General features: G+C 35.5%; 1 protein-coding gene across 1 annotated transcript in view; it reads left to right on the forward strand.

Annotated features, from left to right (window-relative positions):
- The window catches only part of TMEM170B (transmembrane protein 170B), a 43,866-nt gene extending 28,351 nt beyond the window's left edge, over nucleotides 1-15,515 (forward strand). The window contains exon 3 of the mRNA XM_022586666.3: nucleotides 7,686-15,515. Within this exon, the coding sequence (XP_022442374.1) occupies nucleotides 7,686-7,816 (131 nt within the window). The 3' untranslated portion in view covers nucleotides 7,817-15,515. The remainder of the gene's footprint in view (nucleotides 1-7,685) is intronic.
- Nucleotides 15,516-19,259: the final 3,744 nt, after the last annotated feature.

Here is a 19,259-nt window from a genome sequence, read left to right on the forward strand (position 1 = left end):
ATCCTGTCTTCATTTACTATTTGGTTTTTGTGTGTTATCTTGTGTTAGGTTTTCTTTGTGCTGCATTCAACCTGTAAATTTTTCATGTGGTACTTCATTCATTTTGCCATAGGTAGAGTTTAAAAGAAAAAATCAGATTTCGCTGAAGCACCGAATGTGCAGAGTGGAGTAGCAGGAAATTCAACTGGAAAGAGCCAGATCCTCAAGGGTCTTGGACGGCCAGCCAGAGTCTGGACTTTATTCTGTGGGTCATGGAAAACAACTAGATATTTTAGAATGGGGTTGGAAAGGGGCAAAGCAATTCAATAGGAAAATCTATTTTATGGCTGAATGTAGAATATATGTGAAGAAAGAACCAAGAAGAAACTCTGAAAGGGCAGGGACCTTGTCTGTCGTCTTCACTGCTGAATCTCCAACAATAAAACAGTACCTGGAATAGAACAGATACTCAGAAAATACTGGTTGGATAGATGGATGTAGTGAGGGAGGAAGCACAGAGGAAAGGAAGGAAGAAAGTGGGGGGAGGGAAGGAGGGAGGAAAAAGGGGAAAGAAGAGGAGCTGAGGCATTAACTGTGATCTGAATTGAGGCTAGATCTGAACTAGACTAGTGGCGATGGGTTGGAAAAGGAGTTGGTGTCAGGACTGTGGCAAAGGGAAAAATCCAAATTAGTTGTTATTCACTGTGGTGGCATACAAAGAGACATGAAAGGGACTGCTGACATTCTTGATGTGGGCCACTGCTACAATTGTGGAACCGTAAACAGAGGAGGAAGGAAGAAGGAACAGCTTGTTCCGAAGTCAAAAGTAGTATGTGTGTTGTATATGTGTTTATTGCTGTAAATTATTGTGAAATTTTAAAGAGAACATGATTCTACTTCCCTAATGATGTGTATCTATATATTACCTGCTTTCAATTCAGTCAGGAATAAAATAAGCTAATGATTTTGGAAACCGCAGTGTTATATTTTAAAATCCTTACAAATATGTCTGACACAATTTCAAGTAAAAATTTGTATCCAGGTTAACAATAAAAGATATACATTTCTTCTGGCTAATTTTTGGACCTGCAAACACTTGAATTATTTAGCCAATGTGCATATTTAACTGCATTTATTTTCTTAATGTATTTTGTGAGTGCTAGCACAATCACAGCTGTATATTCAGTTCAGCAAATGATGGCGAAATATCTGTATTAAGCAAATGGTGGCTGACTGAATATAGACACATACCTATTATATTTTACTACTTCTTAGGTTTCTTTTTGTTGTTTTTTTTTTGCGGTACGCGGGCCTCTCAACGCTGCGGCCTCTCCTGTTGCGGAGCACAGGCTCCGGACGCGCAGGCCCAGCGGCCATGGCCCACGGGCCCAGCCGCTCCGCAGCACGTGGGATCCTCCCGGACCGGGGCACGAACCCGCGCCCCCCGCATCGGCAGGTGGACTCTCAACCACTGCGCCACCAGGGAAGCCCCCTCTTAGATTTTTATTTCCAGAGTAGAGTGATTTTTCATTTTAGTTAGTACTGATAGTTAATACCAGAATTGGGAGGAAATGGGTTTCTCTATAATGCCATTGCTTGGCATTGTATTGCTGTCTAATTTTAGCGAGTCTGAGGGTTAAAGTGACACCTCTTTGTTGGTTTAATTTGCATTTCTCTGATGACTAATGAATTTGAACATCTCTTTCTATTCTTATCATATATTTAGATTTCTTCTACTACAAATTGCTTCTTTAAATTCTGTGCTTTTCTTTTGGGGTTCTTGTTTTTTATTAAATGATAGATGTTTCTTAGATGTATTGGTGTCTTATTGGTTTTGAACTTTGCAAATAACATGTCTGTCTTTTATCAGTACCTTCATCCATGATGTTGTTAATTGAGCAGAAATCTTTATTCTATATAATCAGCTTAAAGAGTCATTTTGCCTATGGTTTATAATTTAGAATTTTATTTAAGAAGTTCTCCTCCACACCAAGGTCAAAAGATACTCTGATATATTTTCTTTTGTTAATTTTATAGTTTTACCTTTGTATTAAAGTCTTTAATTTATCTAGAGCAGGACTGAGCAAACATTTTCTTAAAAGGCCAGACAGTAACTATTTTAAACGTTGCAGGCCAGAGGGTCTGTGTCACTACTATTCTGCTCTGCCATTAGGGCATAAAAGCAGCCATAGACATTGGTAAATGAATAGGCGTGGCTCTTTCCAATAAAACTTTATTTACAAAAACAGATGTCTGACATTCAGGTCATAATTTGCCTTCTGGTCTAGAGTCTATCTTTGTGTTTGGAATTAGATAGGATTCCTTGTGTATTTTTTTTTTCCTCCCATGTAGTAAGTCAATTTTTACCACATCACTAAAAAAATCTATCCATTGATTCATCCTTTTTTGTGTACTGTGTTCTCAAGGTACATGGACCTGCCTTCAAATTCTGTTCTGGTTTGTTAGTCTTTTTATCTGTTCTTGCAGCAAGGCCTCATTTTTTTGTCTCTATTATTTTGTAGTATTTCTTAATATCTGGTAGGGCTGGTCCCTCTCATTTCTTTTCTTTCTCAAAGTTAACATAACTATTCATGGACCTTTATTCTTTCATATAAATTTTAGAATATGTCTACTGAGTTCCTCAAAAAGTATAACTGTGATTTTTATGGGGATTTAATTGATTGTAGAGGTTAATTTGGGAAGAATTGACATATTAAATTAAATACCACCCAGGAACATGTAATATATCTCCATTTGTTCAGATCATTTTCTACGTCTTTTGTTAGAGTTTAAAAGTGTTTTTTTCAATAGGAGGGTTGTATATTTTGATTAAGTTAATTCCTAAACTCTTATTATGTTACGGTTGTTGTGCATGGTATCTTTTTTAATTACATTGTTTAGTTTTATTATATATATATATATTTTATTTATAGAGAAATGCGTTTAAGTTTTTAAAGTTGAGTTTATGAGAGATTAATAACAAAGCAAAAAACTGGTTTTCTGGAAAGATAATAAGGTGAATAGATTGCTGCCGTACCTCTAAAATAGTTAAGGCAGAAAAGTAAAATATGGAACAACATAGAAGAAATAACTACAGACTCAATAATAAAGGTAGAATAAAGGATTATAAAAACGACAGTTTTGTAAAGTTATATATTCCTAAATATAAGTTGCTAAAATTGGCATAAGAAGAAAGAGAAAATATGAATAATACAATAAGTATGTTTAAACAATTGAAATGTTGAAGACTCCTCCTCCCAAAAGAAGTCCAGACTCAAATGAGGTTTACAGATGAGTTCTACCAAATTTTCAGGGAACAGTTCCTATTTTTTCCAAATTATTGCAGGAAATGGAAAGATTAAAAACTGTACACAGCATATTTGCTGGATCAAAGTAATCCTGTTGCTAAACAAGTTGAAGACTACAGAAGGATGGAAAAGTATAGGTTCATTTACTTTAAGAATGTTATCCTAGGAGTGCAAAGATAGCTCAGTATCAGAAATGACTACGGCTGTATGCCAATAAAACATTATTTATGGACACTAAAGTTTGAATTTCATATAATTTTTATGTATCATGAAATATTATTATTCTTTTGATTTTTTTTAAACCATTTAAAAATGTAAAAACCATTCTTAGCTCACATGCTGTACAAAAACAGGTGGTGAGTCAGACTGGACCTGTGGATCATAGTTTGCTGACCCCTGATCTGATTACACAAACTGAGAATCAACACCATTAGAACCAAATCTGCCTTAACCTTTATATTTGCGTTCTCTCAGGAATGTGGAGGGCAGATCAAATCACTTTTCAGTGGTCCACCTCTCTGCAGACACTTTATGTTGCTGTATATGGACATCTCTGTCACTGGTGACTCTTCTCCTAGTCACCCTTGTCCTTGCAGGTTTACATCTGTTATTTACCTTCAGCTCAGCTCAGCAGAATTGCTTTCTCCACTTCATCTTTGCTATGCCAGTCTTCTCTAGCTCCTTAATACTTTGGGGATCTTTACATATTTCTAATTGATACCTTCTGCTGTTGTTCACAGTGGCAGTTCCAAACATGTTTCATTTATTTCAGGCACCCTGTACACTTCTGCCTTCTTCATTCTTGCATACACTTCACCAAGAAAATAACAATCACAATATTTGTACTCCTTCAACTGGCTGTTGTTCAGCAAAATACATCTTAACAGGAGTGAAAACTAAAGTACAAATTGGGGGAAGATATTTGTTAGCTTATATAAATGTAAAAAGATTAATATCCAAACTATATTTTAAAAAATCCTATGAATCAAATAAGAAAATGACAATCCACTAGAAAAATGGACAAAAGATTTGACAAACATTTCATAGAAGTAGAAACCCTAATGGCCAAATGTGAAGAATATGTGAGGAAAAGCTCAATGACATTAAAAATCAGGGAAACCCAAATTAATTGCAGAGATAACATCTCTTACCTGCCAGATTGACAAAAAATTTTTTTAAAGATATCAACTGCTTCTGAGGAATTGGAGTAACTGGGATATAAATTGGTACAATTACTTTGGAAAACAAGTTGGCATTACCTAGTAAAGTTGAAAATGCCCATAACATAGGACTGAGCCATTCTGCTTTTACCCACGTTGTAGAGAAACTCGTGATTGTGTATGTGTGCCAGAGGTCATGTTACAAGGATGTTCACAGAAGCAGGGTTTGTCATTGTTAAGGACTAGAAACAATGTCATCCCCAGAAGAATGGATAAATAAGTTGTGGTATATTCATACTTGGAATTCTGTACAACATTGGAAATGTATGAATTACTGATGTATACAACAAGATGGATAATTTTCTGAATATAACCTTGAGCCAAAAATTCCAAAATACTTACAGTATCAATTTATATAAAATTCATTTATTTAAAAAACTAAATAACAGATATCTTAGGATATAGGCAGGCAGTAAAGCTGAAGAAAAGCAAAGGAATGATAAAAACCAAATTTGGGAGGGAATGGGATGTGACTGGGGAGAGTGCACTGGAACCTCAAATGAAATAGTAATGTTCTTTTCTTCAGCTGGATGGTGGTACTTGGGAATTTGTTGTGTGTTTTTTTTTTTAACAGTCTACATGTATTTTATAAATACTCCTTCATATCTGCTCAATATTTAATAGCAGTGTTTCCAAAATCATTTAATAGGCACACAAAATTGTTTTCTTTCAGATCTTTTCGATTAAGAGTTCCACTGGAACAGTCTTTTCTGACTAGTGCTTCTGGGTTGTGAAATGATATAGTGCAATGGGTGCTAGTGTAAATCTGTTTCTGAAGGGAAGTTGTAACTTACAAATTGGTTCCTGATTATCTGCTGGGCGGAAAACAGTAGTTCGTTTTATTTTCTGTATAACACTATAAATATCTCTCTTGATTTTGGAAACTCTGGAGTTTTACAGTGGTTTTTCTCCCCTTACATTATAGGGTTGAAGATCTTATCCTCTGTTTCTTGAAAGAGTATAAAGAAAAGTGGGTTATTGGTGGGTTTGTAAGTTATTCCTCAAACAGCAAGCCTTCCAAAGTGAAATTCATTTTATTTATTTGCTTTTAACATCTAGTTTTTTAACCCATCTGAATTTACTCTGGGGAGTGGTGTGAAGTAGGGACCTAAATTTATTTCTTCCAAGCGGCTGTCAGTTGTTCCACACCATTTATTGAATGATGAATCACTGATTGGAAATTCCTTTATCATTTACTACTGCAACAACTACTAACCAAAATTTGGAGTACATACCGGGACCAGACACTATTTTAAGCACTTTCCAAGTATTATCTTCAAACCCACCCATTTTACAGTTGAAGAAATAAAGCACAGGGAGGTTAAGTGATTGCTCAGTGTAACACAGCTACTAATTAGTGGAGCTTGGATTTTAACCCACAAGTCTAGCTCCAAAATCCATGCTCTTAACTTTATATAAGCGTGAGATGTTTGAATTAACAAATTGGCACTTCCCAGGCAGCCTGAGCTAGTAATTGCTATGTTTTTCACCTTTTGGATCATTTTTGAAAATTTAGTGCTGGAGAAATGGAGGCCAAATTGTAGTTTTTAAAATTGAAGATAGTCATGGAAATCTAGGGTGAGCCCAAAGTAAAGACAGTATTTCTCAGGTTTATTTTAACATAATTTCTGATAACAAAGAAGGCTAAGATCTTTAAAATATTTTCAGAATGTTATCCAATTCTAAAATTTGAGGATATGATTAATTATACTAGTGAAGTTTATTACTTGATTAAGTAAATGTTGGTGCTACTAGGAGTTTTATTTAGTACTGAGATGATTATCAGTTACTTTATTATTTTATGAATTCCTTATTCTCTTTTTCACTGGGTGTAAATGTGAAATGATAGAATGATTTGGAAATTTATAGCCAGACTAATAACCTGGATTGAAATTCCAGCTCTGTACTTACTATATTTCCTTGGGCTAGTAATTGAAACTCTCTGAACCTCTGTTTTTTTCATCTTTAAATTAAGTAATAATACTCAGGAGTGGTATCATATTTAAGGTGATAAAGTTCCTGTCAAGATACACAGTATGCTGTAAATATACTATATATTTTAATTCCTTCTTTAAAATATGTATATGAAAGCCCTTGGCTTAAATTAATAATTTGCTTTTCCTATTTATATCTTCTATGGAGGAATATAATATTTTGAATTTAAGTGAACTCTGGAGTTAATTCTTAGCTCATTTTTATGAGTAGAATTTCTATCTCAAATAATTATGATTCAGTGTCTTCAAATAATTTATTTCTGTTCTTTTTGTTTGATCATTCTAGGATACATAGACAGTTTTTTCTAGAGAAGAGTTGTAAGGCCATCTCAACCTGTGAGATGGCATAACCATAGTTTAAATGTTTCCTCCTTTTATGATTTCTGAATGTACTTTTAAAATCAGCCTCATAGATACCACATCATTATACATACTATAGCAATAAGAAGAAGTGTTGAACCGAGCCTCGGGGCTCTGAAGCTCCTGAGATTCTCTCATTCTCAGAAATGCACGTTATCTAAAAATTTCTCCTAGAACAGATGGATGTCAGGTTCATACTCCACCACTTTTATTAGATGTCAAGATACTCGTCTCCAAATAACTCTACAGTCGTATATGCTTTATTAAGACACTGAAACCATTTTATATGGTAGATTGTGAAGCACATTAGTCACAATTCTGATATTTTATGGGACATTTAAGAATTAATTCATTTTACTGAAATAAATTAAAATTCCTTTAATATTAACTTTTTTCTTGAATAATTTAGAAATTATATTAAATTGTATGGTTTTCTGTATTATTATTTATAACTACCAATATATTGTGTCATATGTTTATAAAAGTGCCGATGAGGTCTGGCCGATTTAACACCCAGCTGAGAGAGTACAATAATGAATTACTCGTTTTTTATGAGCATATTTTATGTCAAGTAAGCAGCATATACCATAAATACATATTTTGCAGTTGTATAGAAAAGCCTGTTATTCAATTTTGTGGGTAAATGCGGTATGGTAGAGTAACTTTTACCAATCACATGGGAACTCTTTCATAGAAAATTATAAAATGAGAATGATTGATGATTTACTGTTTGGCTCAGATGAAAAGAGATTTTAAGTTACAGCCATGTAGCGTGTCTCAGAATGAATGAAGGTGTTATTTGTCTCTCCCTCTTTCTCGTCTAGGTGCAGCAGTCGCCGGCATTTACAGAGTGGCAGGGAAGAACATGGCCCCCTTGGAAGCACTGGTGTGGGGCGTTGGACAGACCGTACTGACATTAATCATCTCCTTTTCAAGGATTCTCGCCACACTCTGAGGTTTCTGTGGGCATGTCTTACTTCACATAAGGAAGCAGATGTACAGATTCTCTGAAAATGGCGTTGTTAACAAGGGAAGGAAATGGTACAAGAATGTGGAAGGAGCAGGTCAAACCATAAGGCCTTGAGCTGTGTGGGAAGATTGCCCTCTGGTGTTCAAGTGATTGCACTACCGCACCGCACCTTACGTGCCTCCGTCCCAGGCAAGGCGCATGACACTACGTGAAGCTACAAGAAAAAGCACCTTGTTTAGCTGCCAGTCAGGTTAACACTGGCGTTGAATCATCGTTCTTAACAGTGTTGTGTTAAGTTACAGGGACGTGTTGAAGAATTGACATATGTGCCAAACTCTTTTCTTTTTTTTAACATTGATCATGTGAAATTTGCAAGTGTAGATGTAGATGAGTGCTGGGAACATATCTGACGTGAGTTCAGGTGGTGTAGTGAGATTTTTGTTTTGTAATGCTAAACCCCGTATGAGTGCTGAATACCGAATCATTTAATATGAGACAAATTATTTGATTTTTAATGTTGAACGTTTCTGGGATCTAGGGCTTTCATATAAATTAGGCATTATTGTTACTTACGTGAAAAATAATACTTAATGGAAAACTGCTGAACTCTTTTAAGGACTCAAAGTAGATCTATTGGGTGCATCCTTTTCACTCACTTAAGTAACACTCTTTTAATAGTTTCCCTCATACATAAACATTCTATTGATATGAATTTAAAAACTTTATGGGTCATACACATTGATTGTAGCTTGTGTGTCACAAAAGTATAATTTGAAAATTTTTTTATAAGTTTCGTAAGAAATCTGAAATGCACGTTGCATTCTTGACCCTTCTAAAGAAAGTTTTTGCCATGTAGCTCATGGAGAAAACATCTTTACAACTAGTATCTCAGTGGGATTATATTACTTGTTGCATATACCTTGATTTTTGACAAAACATAAGCAGTCTTTCATTCTGGAGTATTAACTGTATTTAAAGAGTGGCCTAAATTAGGCTATGAAAACAAGAAGCCTCATTTGTAGATAAGAAACATATAGGAAGAGTAATAAGCTATCTTACTTTGGGTATGTGGTAGCATCATAATTTCTCTGAGTAAAAATTGGGGAATATAGTAAATAATTATAAAATTTGGCAACAAATCTCAGCATATCAATACAATATTGAATGCATATTGAGTTATTCATTTCAGTTGTTCAGCTCTTGTTTTATGCTGTTATTTAAGTTTACTAGAATCTGTGATGACATTTATTAGAATGAAAAAATCCTTAGAGGTTTTAAGAGGTTTTGGCAATATGTAATTGTATTTAAGAGTACAAGAAGTAAGGGCAACACAGAACCTGGTGGAATTTGTCTCCTACTGAGATGTTTTTAATACCAGGTACAATTATATATATGGTAACTCAAAGGAAGAGCCAACTGCAGAAAATATAAGTTAAGGACAATCCAAACAATAATCTGATACTCTAGCCTCACTGTTTTATAACCTAATTTGGAAAAACGTACGTTTCTATTAGGTTCCATTCAAATATAAGACCTTTGTTACCCACAGCACCGTTTCTCCACCCAAAAGCTGAGTAGTATCAACAACTCGCCGATGAGGAACTGGGGGTATTTTACCAGTATGGAAGCCAGTTTGGGGCGGTGCGGGAGTTTAATAACACTGTGGCTTGGAAATTTGTTTTTAAAAACCCAAGAAGCAAGTATGCATTCTTAGAGATCTTTAAAGTAAATCTTAAAATTGATTCTTTTTATTATGTTCAAGCCTGAAATTGTTTTCATGTGTTCTTTATATTCCTGACATTTTCCTAAATTAAATTTAGGCCTAAATCTTCCAAGTCAATTTGATTTTTCCTTTTCTGTTAGACTTGAATTGTGTTCTTCCTTTACGTTGGTTATTCTTTAAATTCTTTGGTCAATAATTTAAAGTGTTCATATTCTTTGGGAGGAATTACCAGTAACATGTTGAAATGGTTTGAGATCTACAGAAATGAATATTTATTTTAACACATGGTTATTTTATGTTTCAGAAAGTTACCATGGTAAGGTAACATGGAACACATGGTTCAGAATCTGAAATTAGCCAGAAAATAACTTGGACACATTAAGTGTATGGCTGCATGGACCAAAGAGAATGAAACTCCTGTTTCTGCTCTAGAATGAAGTATGAGAAGGTGGATCAGTTTGTAGAGTGTCCTGCAGTTATCTCGTTATCAAGTTGCTTTACGTTATGAGGAGTGTGTGTGTGTGTGTGTGTGTGCGTGCGTGTGTGCGTGTGTGCGTGTGTGCGTGCTTTTAACTTTTGGGGGAATTTTTGGTTTCTTTGTTGTTTTTAGTTGCTTCCATTGGGATTTTGTGCAACTGTTACTATTTCGATGTTTTGAAATGCAGTTGATAGCGTGAATTGGTGAAATGTCTTAATAGCTGTTTCTGTGATGAGATTTTTAAAATGTTATTGGTTTTCTTATAGAGACAAGTAACATTTAATGATATATATCTACATACACATATATCATTATATACACATATATATATAAAGCTGCTATATATGAATACAGTCTAATTGGAAAGCTTCTGTTCAATGAACACTTGGACGTTATCGTGGAGAATTTGATACATTTGCTCAGTTGAATGATCTTTTAAATAGGTTTAAGGAACTTTGAGATTTTTTAATTTGGGGAAAGTTTTCTTGGTTGAATAGTGCTAGAGATCCTTGTTTGTGATGTGACAAAAGCCCTTATTGATGTATTTGGGTTAAATCTTCTTAAAATTTACGTGTGACTTAGCAGTAAATTTTCCTTGTGAAAACTGCAGGAGGGATGGGGGAAATCCTCTGCAGGTTACGCTTCGTTATTTAAAATGCTTAATAAAATATTGCTGACAGTGAACCCAGCCCCTCAGAGAAGAGACTCCCGTATGCCCAAACTAACTGTTAGTTAACACAGGGAGTTAACATGAGGAGAGTCCTAAATGGTGGCCATATTCCGTGTTTGCAGGTTAATTACTCTTACTTTAGATCTTAGCGTTTACCGAACAGTGTTATAGTTTGTAACCCAATGTACTTTCTTAGTATTTGCAGCATACATTTCTACTGCCCTCCCAAGATGTGAGGGTTTTGTTTGTACTTTAAGTGAGAAATAAAGAAATGAGCTGCCCTGTGTATCATATATTTGTGAGGTAAGGAACAGGGATAGTTTTTTAAATGTTCTTGGAAAACGTCTTTAGAGAACCTCTAATTAAGATGAGGGGAGTGGGGCTGCCATGCCAGTGTGCCCAAGCTGGCACTTACACGCCAACGAATTCAGTTTTGTAAACATTTTTGGTGGATCTACTATGTACAAAGTGCTGAACCTGGTATTTTCTGTAGTAAGTACAAGGATGACCAAGATGGGGTTCCCACCCTTGAGTCCCCAAGAGCTACCAAGATGATTTAAATCCTAAAACAGTTGGGAGAATATCTTGCTTCTAGCTGAGAGCTTAAGTCCTGTTTTTTCCCCCAATTCTGATTTTTCTCAGTTTATTAACCAGGTGGAATACCGTGACATAGATTTGAGTCCAGGCCCTCCCACTTGTCGACTTTTTGTTTATGATGGCGAAACGGTACAGTCAGCTCTCCATATCTGCGGTTCCGCATTCAGGGATTCAACCAACCTTGGATTGAAATATTCAGAAAAAATTTCCAGAAAGTTCCAAAAGGCAAAACATAAATTTGCCCCACACAGGCAACTATTCATATAGCATTTACACCACTTACATAGCATTTACATTGTATAAGGTATTATAAGTAATCAATAGATGATTTAAAGTATATGGGAGAATATGCATAGGTTATATGCAAATACTACACCATTTTCTATAATGGCCATTTTCTATAAGCATCCTCAAATTTTGGTATCCATGCGGGTGCTGGAATCAATCCACTATGGATACTAAGAGACGACTCAATATTTAACAGTAAATGATCAATAGTCATTATAATTTTTTTAAATACACTTTGCAATACCAATTGAATATATTGTTTTGTAAGATTCAACTGTTTTCTTCCATTTCTACATTTTCCCTACATATATTTTAAGATGGAAACTAAAAAATCTCTCTTATAGTGTTGCTTCTCCTCTCCACCTCTTTAGTTTTCAAATCAGCAGTTTTCTAAGAGCACTTTTGGGAGTTGGTGGCAATGGAAAGGGCAGGGCAAGCCGGATTCGATGTCAGGCTGTGTTTATTACTAGTTAAAACAGGGAAAGGGAGAAGTAGCCGGGATTTAGCCCTTACCTTACCCTGCTTGCTTCTTTTGGATTTACTCAGCCAATATTCATTGAATCTCCACTACATGCAACTTACTCTCCTTGCTTTCGGGGTGGAGGGGTGTCCCCTCCCTCTGTGTACCTCCCGCCGCCCCAGCCTGTGGCTTCACCGTGCGGGGTGAGAACAGAACTGGGTTGCAGTGTCTGCCACGTCCCTCCTTCCGTGGACCAAAAGTGCTTAAGCCCTACTTGTTGTTTGTTTGTTTTTAACTTAAAAGGAAATACTTTTATTTTTAATTTATGTCCATTTTATAACCCAAGAAGTAACAAGATGTTAAGAGGACTTTCTGAAATGTTCTCAAGCTACTTCGCTCTCACTATTACAAATGTTTCTCTCAGAAAGTCTTAATCAGAACTCTTCAAAGAGTTGCCATTTGTTTTTAAGATGGAAGAATGTGGAAAGTTACTGAAGAAATTCTAGTGACCTAGATTGCAGAGAAGTTTGGCAACACTTGGGTAACTGGGTAAACGGTTGTTTCTTTTAATAATCGGGTGAGAATCTCAGTGGTTAAAATTGACTAGTAATTTCCCTTATCTTCCTGTCCTTTTTATAACATCGTGGAGGAAGACTCTACAGCATAAAAAGGACATCATTTGATTAAAAACTGATTAACTTTTTCTAACATGTGGTAGCATTTCTAGCAGAGGGAAGTTTAAAGACAGGAAGAAATGTCGGAGGGGTACACACAAAAACACAGACACACTTGATGAAGCACCCTGCGTTATGTGAACACAGTTTCCCCCTCCGTTAAGACTATAAACTACACTGTATGAGTACGTTTAGTGCATGTTTGCAAAATGCAGTGTTTTTTTATATGTGAGACTAAACTTACCACAAAGCATTTTGAAATCGTACTACATTTTTGTGCGCGTGGTGGTAGGTTTGCCTACTAACTTAAGGATGTCTGTTCAGTGTAGGCAATGCAATGTTTTTGAGGAGGTTGCTGAAGTTGTTATCTAAAAATGTATCTGTGAATTTGTTTAGAGGAAGTAATGCTTAATATATAAAGTATTTTCAGTGAATGTGGAGATATACCAGTTAATACACTATTAGATTAGTGGAAACACCCAAATTTCCGAGAGCACTAAGCTATGAACTGTAGCCATCTCCCCTGAGCTTAGGGGACTCATTTTCACATTCTTTACATTCATTGCACATATGTTGAACTTATGTAATAACCCTTTCCTGATTTTGAGAACTAATTTAGCAGTTTCTTAAAAATATTCCTCCCCCTTCCATACAGATGTCATATGGTAAAGTTTAAACATATGTACAGTTTGTTGATAGACTCAAAAGTGCTGGTTTAGAAGAGAATGTTCTTAACACCTTATGGTTATGCAGCTATAATCTTGCTGAAAATTAAATACTATAAGCAAGTCAAGAGAGCGTGGACCTCCTACATGTTTTTTTAAATTATATCCTGTGCCCGTATATACCTCCCCTCAGTGGTGACATGACTGTCCCCATTTGGGAACTGTATTTACGTATGTAACTGAAACTGGAAAGCAGTGTTACATAAATATATAGGAAGAGGAACTATAATGCATAATCACCATAACACTTTCTCTCCTAAACATATTACATATTGATAATTTCTAAAAAGCATCATTTTTTTTATAGCCCTGTATAAATGAATGACAACTTGACAGTACTATTGGTGGTGAAAAGTTTCCTTTGTTTTTAAATTAAAGTATTTATACATCATCACTGAGTATCTTTGGGAAGGAACATTTTAAAGTTTTCTCCATAGAAGGCAAAATAGAGGCACTTGTTTGAAAAGTAATCAAAAATGATTTACTTTAATACTGGATGAGTTGATAGTCTAATTCTTGACACTTTCTTGGTATTTGTGATATCGGATGCATTTACGATGGAGGAATTTTAAAAGTTCTGTACGTCTCTCAAACACACGCACACACACGAGCTCCACCAATATAAAATTCCACAGTATTTTTCATTTCAGTCATATAACTAGGTAAAATTCATAGGATCCTAGTGTAAAGTATTAACTCTCAATTCTAGTCATTCTAGAATGAGGGGATCAACTTAATCAATGAAAATGTTTTTATTCACACAGCAAAAATATAGTTTACCTGATAGGTATTAAAAGCCCACTTTCAAATTGTGTTAACTCTCAGACCACTGATGAATCATTTAGTAAACCACAGTGCAGTTTTTAAAAGCGAAATGATGCCTTAGTGCCTTGGAAGTTAAGATACTTTCGCAAAGTGAATTTAGTAAGATTCAGGACTGGTACACCTATTGCTGGGGATTCAGAGGTGAGGAACAGTGTAATTGAATTAGGTCCTTGCGGTTTAGTAAAAATCAGTTATTTCACCATTGACTATGACAGATGACAACTGCTTTCGTTACATTTTCATGATGTGGTATTTGTCTTTTTTTCTTTTTCCAAGTAAGTTTGAAATGAGAGAAAATGTCAAGACAATTAAATGTGGAATTTTAAAATTTGGTTTTGTTGTAAATTAGAGAGTCTAGCGTGAACAGTGTGAGCTTTATATTGTAGTACAAGGGCAGACACTTCATGTAACTTTTAGGAATACGTTTACCATCAGGGATTTTTTTTGTTTTTTTTACTATAGAAATACTTAACGTACTGTGAAGCTTAAAGACAGGAAGAAGAAACCTTGGAGGGGTAACGCATAAAAACAAAGGCGTACGTGATGAAGTATCCTACATTATGTGAACACAATTTTCCCCCTTCTGTTAAGACTATAAACCACACTGTATGAGTATGTGTACTGCATGTTTACATAATACAGTTTAATTTTGAAGGGTTATTTAAAAAGTATGTTTATTTATAATACCTAACAAGCTGTAAATATTGTATACTATTGATTTTTAATTTTATATAAGCAATTTTTTATTTCCAATTCATGTACAAATCTCATTGTGTATATAGCATAATTTCCTGGATAACACAAACTTTGCAGTGAATTTTAATTATTTTAATTGTAGTAAGCATAGAAATGTTGCTCTTTATTTTAAATTATTTTTCACCACTCATTTTCTTCAAAGGGCAGCAATAAATATATGCAAGTTATTTTTGATTATAGAAAGTTGGTCTGCAAAGACAAGATCTAGATTCCAATTCACTGCTTTAAAGAAAAGATGCACAATTAACATCATCCACTGTCTAATCTCAGGACCATTTCTGAGGTCCACATGTGTCTCTCCTCTTTGTAATATACAGGGTGAACTCTTTACTGATACACACAAAACAACTGTTAAAAGTGAATCCAGCACTTAAATGTCATTACACAGAATTTATTGGATTAAAAATTTGTAATATACAGTATTTTAATAAAGTTTCTGTATTCAGTTTCATGCGCTTATATATAAATAAACCTGTCTTCAAAAGCTTTATGGGGTGTTTGATTCTTTACGACATATCTTTTTAACTCATTCACTGTAGACTCAAGTGTTTCCTCTTACCCTTTTGTCAGGTTTTCTGGGCCAGTTTTACACTGGATTTGGAAGGTAGCATTGAAAATGTGAGCAAGGAGTTTAAAAGACAGACTTGGCCTAGTTCATAGTTTTACCAAGGACCAGTGCTAGGCCACATAAGCATCTACTTCTAAGATTTACTGTTTTAAAGAGCCTACTGTCACGTTTATTAATAAATGACTACCCTTTATTGAGTGCTTAGTATCTGTTAGACACCTCATAAGCATTCTTTAACACTTACGGTAACCTTTAGGTTAAAGGAATTACTAAGAATTATGAACGTGATCCTTCACTTTACTAATGAAGCATTTGAGGTTCAGAGAAGGTGATGAATTTCTCAAGGTCACACAGCTAATAATGCTCAATTGGGGTTTTCTTACTCTAACCTATGTTTTTTCCCCACCGTGCTACGTTGGTTTCTATAGAGTATTCTGGGAGCTCTTATAATGAGATAAGATCTCATTTTTGACAAAGACCAGACAGCATTATGGGGATTTTCAAAATTATCAACTCAGAATTTGTACTGCCAAAGCTATGCATATTTTGAATTTTTGTTAGGGATTCCTAAGGGAAGGTACTAGGTACCCAACTAGCTTCCACTAATTCTCCTGCCTGAGGAGAGATTGGGGCCAACAGAGCCAGTCACTGAAATTGTTACAAACCCCGATGGAATAAAAACTTGCTTAACTTTAAAAATTGTGCAAGGAAAGTGGAAGTAAACATTTTTTTCACACATACTGACATATTTCATGTAATTACTACATTGAAATGTATTTTTTTTCTAGGTAACTTCTTCATTCAACCGTAAGAATTATAAAGTTATTAAATATATGTCCTTCCTGACCATGAGTCTTAAAGAGTTCTTGAACAAAATATAAATCTTGAGATTAAAAAGAAATTTTCTCTTTTGATTTTATTCTTTTTGGCTCTTGAAGTAATATTTTTATAGTATGTGTAATAGGAAAAGCTATCTTTGGGTATTTTGATATTCACTGAGCGTTGAAAGCATGCATTGAATTTCAGATTTATTGCCACCTGTTTAGAACAAGACCAGAGGGAAAGGTAATCTAGAAGAAAGATGCTCAGTTCTTACATTGAGCTTGCTTTCTGATGGAGAATGAGTTGTGGAGGAAGAATATCTCAGACTTATCAAATGGATACTTATGTCATCTATGTTTTGAAGTTGAACCCTTGTTAATTCATAAAATGGTACCTAAAGTTTTAGGGTACAAAGAAAAAAGTAAACAGGATCTATGGCAGATCTTTGAGGAGGAGAATTGGGGGTCACCTCCAGCTTCCAAAAGAATCTTAACAGAAGAGTCTGTCCCATTTCACTATTCCTGTTTATCTGCTTTTAATTTTCCATTATTCATTGTTATCAGACATTTTTCTTTTGGCCAATTTTATGAGTATTCTTCAGGCTCAGAGTTCTGGGGATTGAATTGCAAAATGGAATTGCATTAGGTGGTTTTCTGGCAAAGAAAGAGTTTCATCACTAGATGGTGCTGTAGTTCTATTTTATTTTTCCCTTGCTTTTGTCTTGGCCATTCTTATCTATGAACCAACCCGAATTAAATCAGTCTGTACTTCTGGACTCATTTCCATAAAATACATCCATTTTATTTTGTTCGGATAAAAATACACGTGAGGAAATTAAATACAAGAAAAACCAAGAGTTTCCATGTTATCACTAATTTTCCTAAGAAGCAGTGTTCAGGGGTTATTTACAAATTAGAAAACCACATTAATTTTGTGATTTTGGCAAATCATTAATCTGGACCTTGATTTATGTACTCTTCATAAATTTGTGTTCCAGCTCAATGCATAATGGTCTTTAGTAGTCTATACTTTAATGATTTTTAATTGCATAGTTGGTCAACTTGTTGGGATAAAAGGAATATACCAACGTATCACAATCAGTCTTACACCATGAGACTTGGTTTTGAAGTCCTGCTCTGCCACTTAGGATATTAACTTGGGCCGAGTTATTTTACTTCTGTGATCTTCAGTTTTCTCATCAGTAAATGAGGATAATACCTCCTGGGGGCTCAGCAAACACTCTGTCCCATGGGCTTCCTCCTCTCGTGTGTCATGTGCACATAGAAAGATGATGTTGTTCTGGACTTTGCCATATGAGTTTTGATAATAAGTTCAGGTACCTCTATTTTCAAAGTCTTGTCTCCATACAGTGCACACTGGGATTTTAGAGAGGATTTGTTTCAGGTTTAAACTGTTCCACTGAGCCGTGGGCTGCTTTGGCAGCAAAGTTGGCTGAGGGAATTTTTCAGAAACAGACCTCAGTGAAAAAGAGCCTGGTTAGAGAACAGAGTGGATAAACTTGCTCAGCTAGCAAATTCCTTGCATTCTCTAAACCAAATATGTACAAGATGAGGAAGCCAAAGCAGCCAACATAAATCCCCCGAAAGATGGTCGTGACTCGCCTGTCAGCCGTGCACATAGTCATCCACCACCTCAGATCCTGTTGCAAGTGGGCTTCTTGGCTTTGTTTATTGTTCTGCAGAGACAGCCAATGGTTCAAACACAGAGAAGTGTTGGTCTCTTCAGCTCCAGAATGTCTGACCTTAAAAGCTCAAGTCTTAGTACACAGCGTGGTCTGTAATAGCCTCGGAGACAAACATGCACTCCAGGTCTTAAAGCAATCAGAACGGCACTTAAGAGACCAGAGAAGGGACCCAACAGATTTTCATAAAATGACATCTCTCCTGTCCCTTTTGCTTATTTTTTTGTGGGAACTGGTATTGGTGGGTGACTACAGGATGTGCTACAAGAAGACACTTGTGTTGTCTTTGATGTGGAAAATAATAGAAGGTACAGAGATGGGTGGGAGGCATTGTAGGGCTGAGGGAACAACAATTTTGAGAGACTTCAGACTTTTGAAGGCCCTGTGCATGTTGACTGAGTGGGAGGGTATCAGACCTGAGTCTTCTCCCTGGTTCCGACCCCTTGTGCACAGGAGAGCTCATGTTAGACTTAATCTCTCTATGACAATTTCTTCTGCGATAAACATGGAAATAGATTAGCTTCTTTTGTCTTCTCTTAAATGCAGGTTGAAACTTTCAATGGGACAACATCAGTATAGGTCTGCTGTTCTTGGAACTTTTTTAGACCTGGACCAGTTTGACACCTTGAACTTGACATGTGCCATATCTACTATAGTTTTAAGCTTTAATCCATCTTTAGATTTATTTGAAGATTGTCTAACTTGGAGACTTTTTGCAAGGTGAATTAGAAGGGATGAACATTTCAAATCTAAAGTATAACTTCTGTTGTATTTTTTTAACAAGTATCTGGATAAACTATGTAAGGCCTATATTATTGATAAGGTAGTCCTTGTAATAATGTTGGCATTCAACTTTCACTCTCAAACCATTTTCACATCTATAATCTCATTTTACCCTCACAATTTGTTCTTACTTGGAGGAAAAGAAAAAAATGTTTTTGTTTTTGTTTTTTTAATCAAAGTAATTTACCTGGTTAAACACAGGTCTTTCATGAGAACTGGGCAGCTGTTTGGACAAATGCCAATAATAAGAGCAGACCTGAAGTGGCCGCAGCAGCCCAGAGGCCTGAAGAGATCCCCGTGGAAACTGATCACTTCCTGGGTAACCCATGATTGGCTCATTCTCCTGCCACAATTCTT

This window comes from Delphinapterus leucas, chromosome 10, assembly GCF_059928025.1.
Source record: "Delphinapterus leucas isolate spDelLeu-1000000601 "Yukka" chromosome 10, BTC_Dleu_Yukka2, whole genome shotgun sequence".
NCBI lineage: Eukaryota > Metazoa > Chordata > Mammalia > Artiodactyla > Monodontidae > Delphinapterus > Delphinapterus leucas.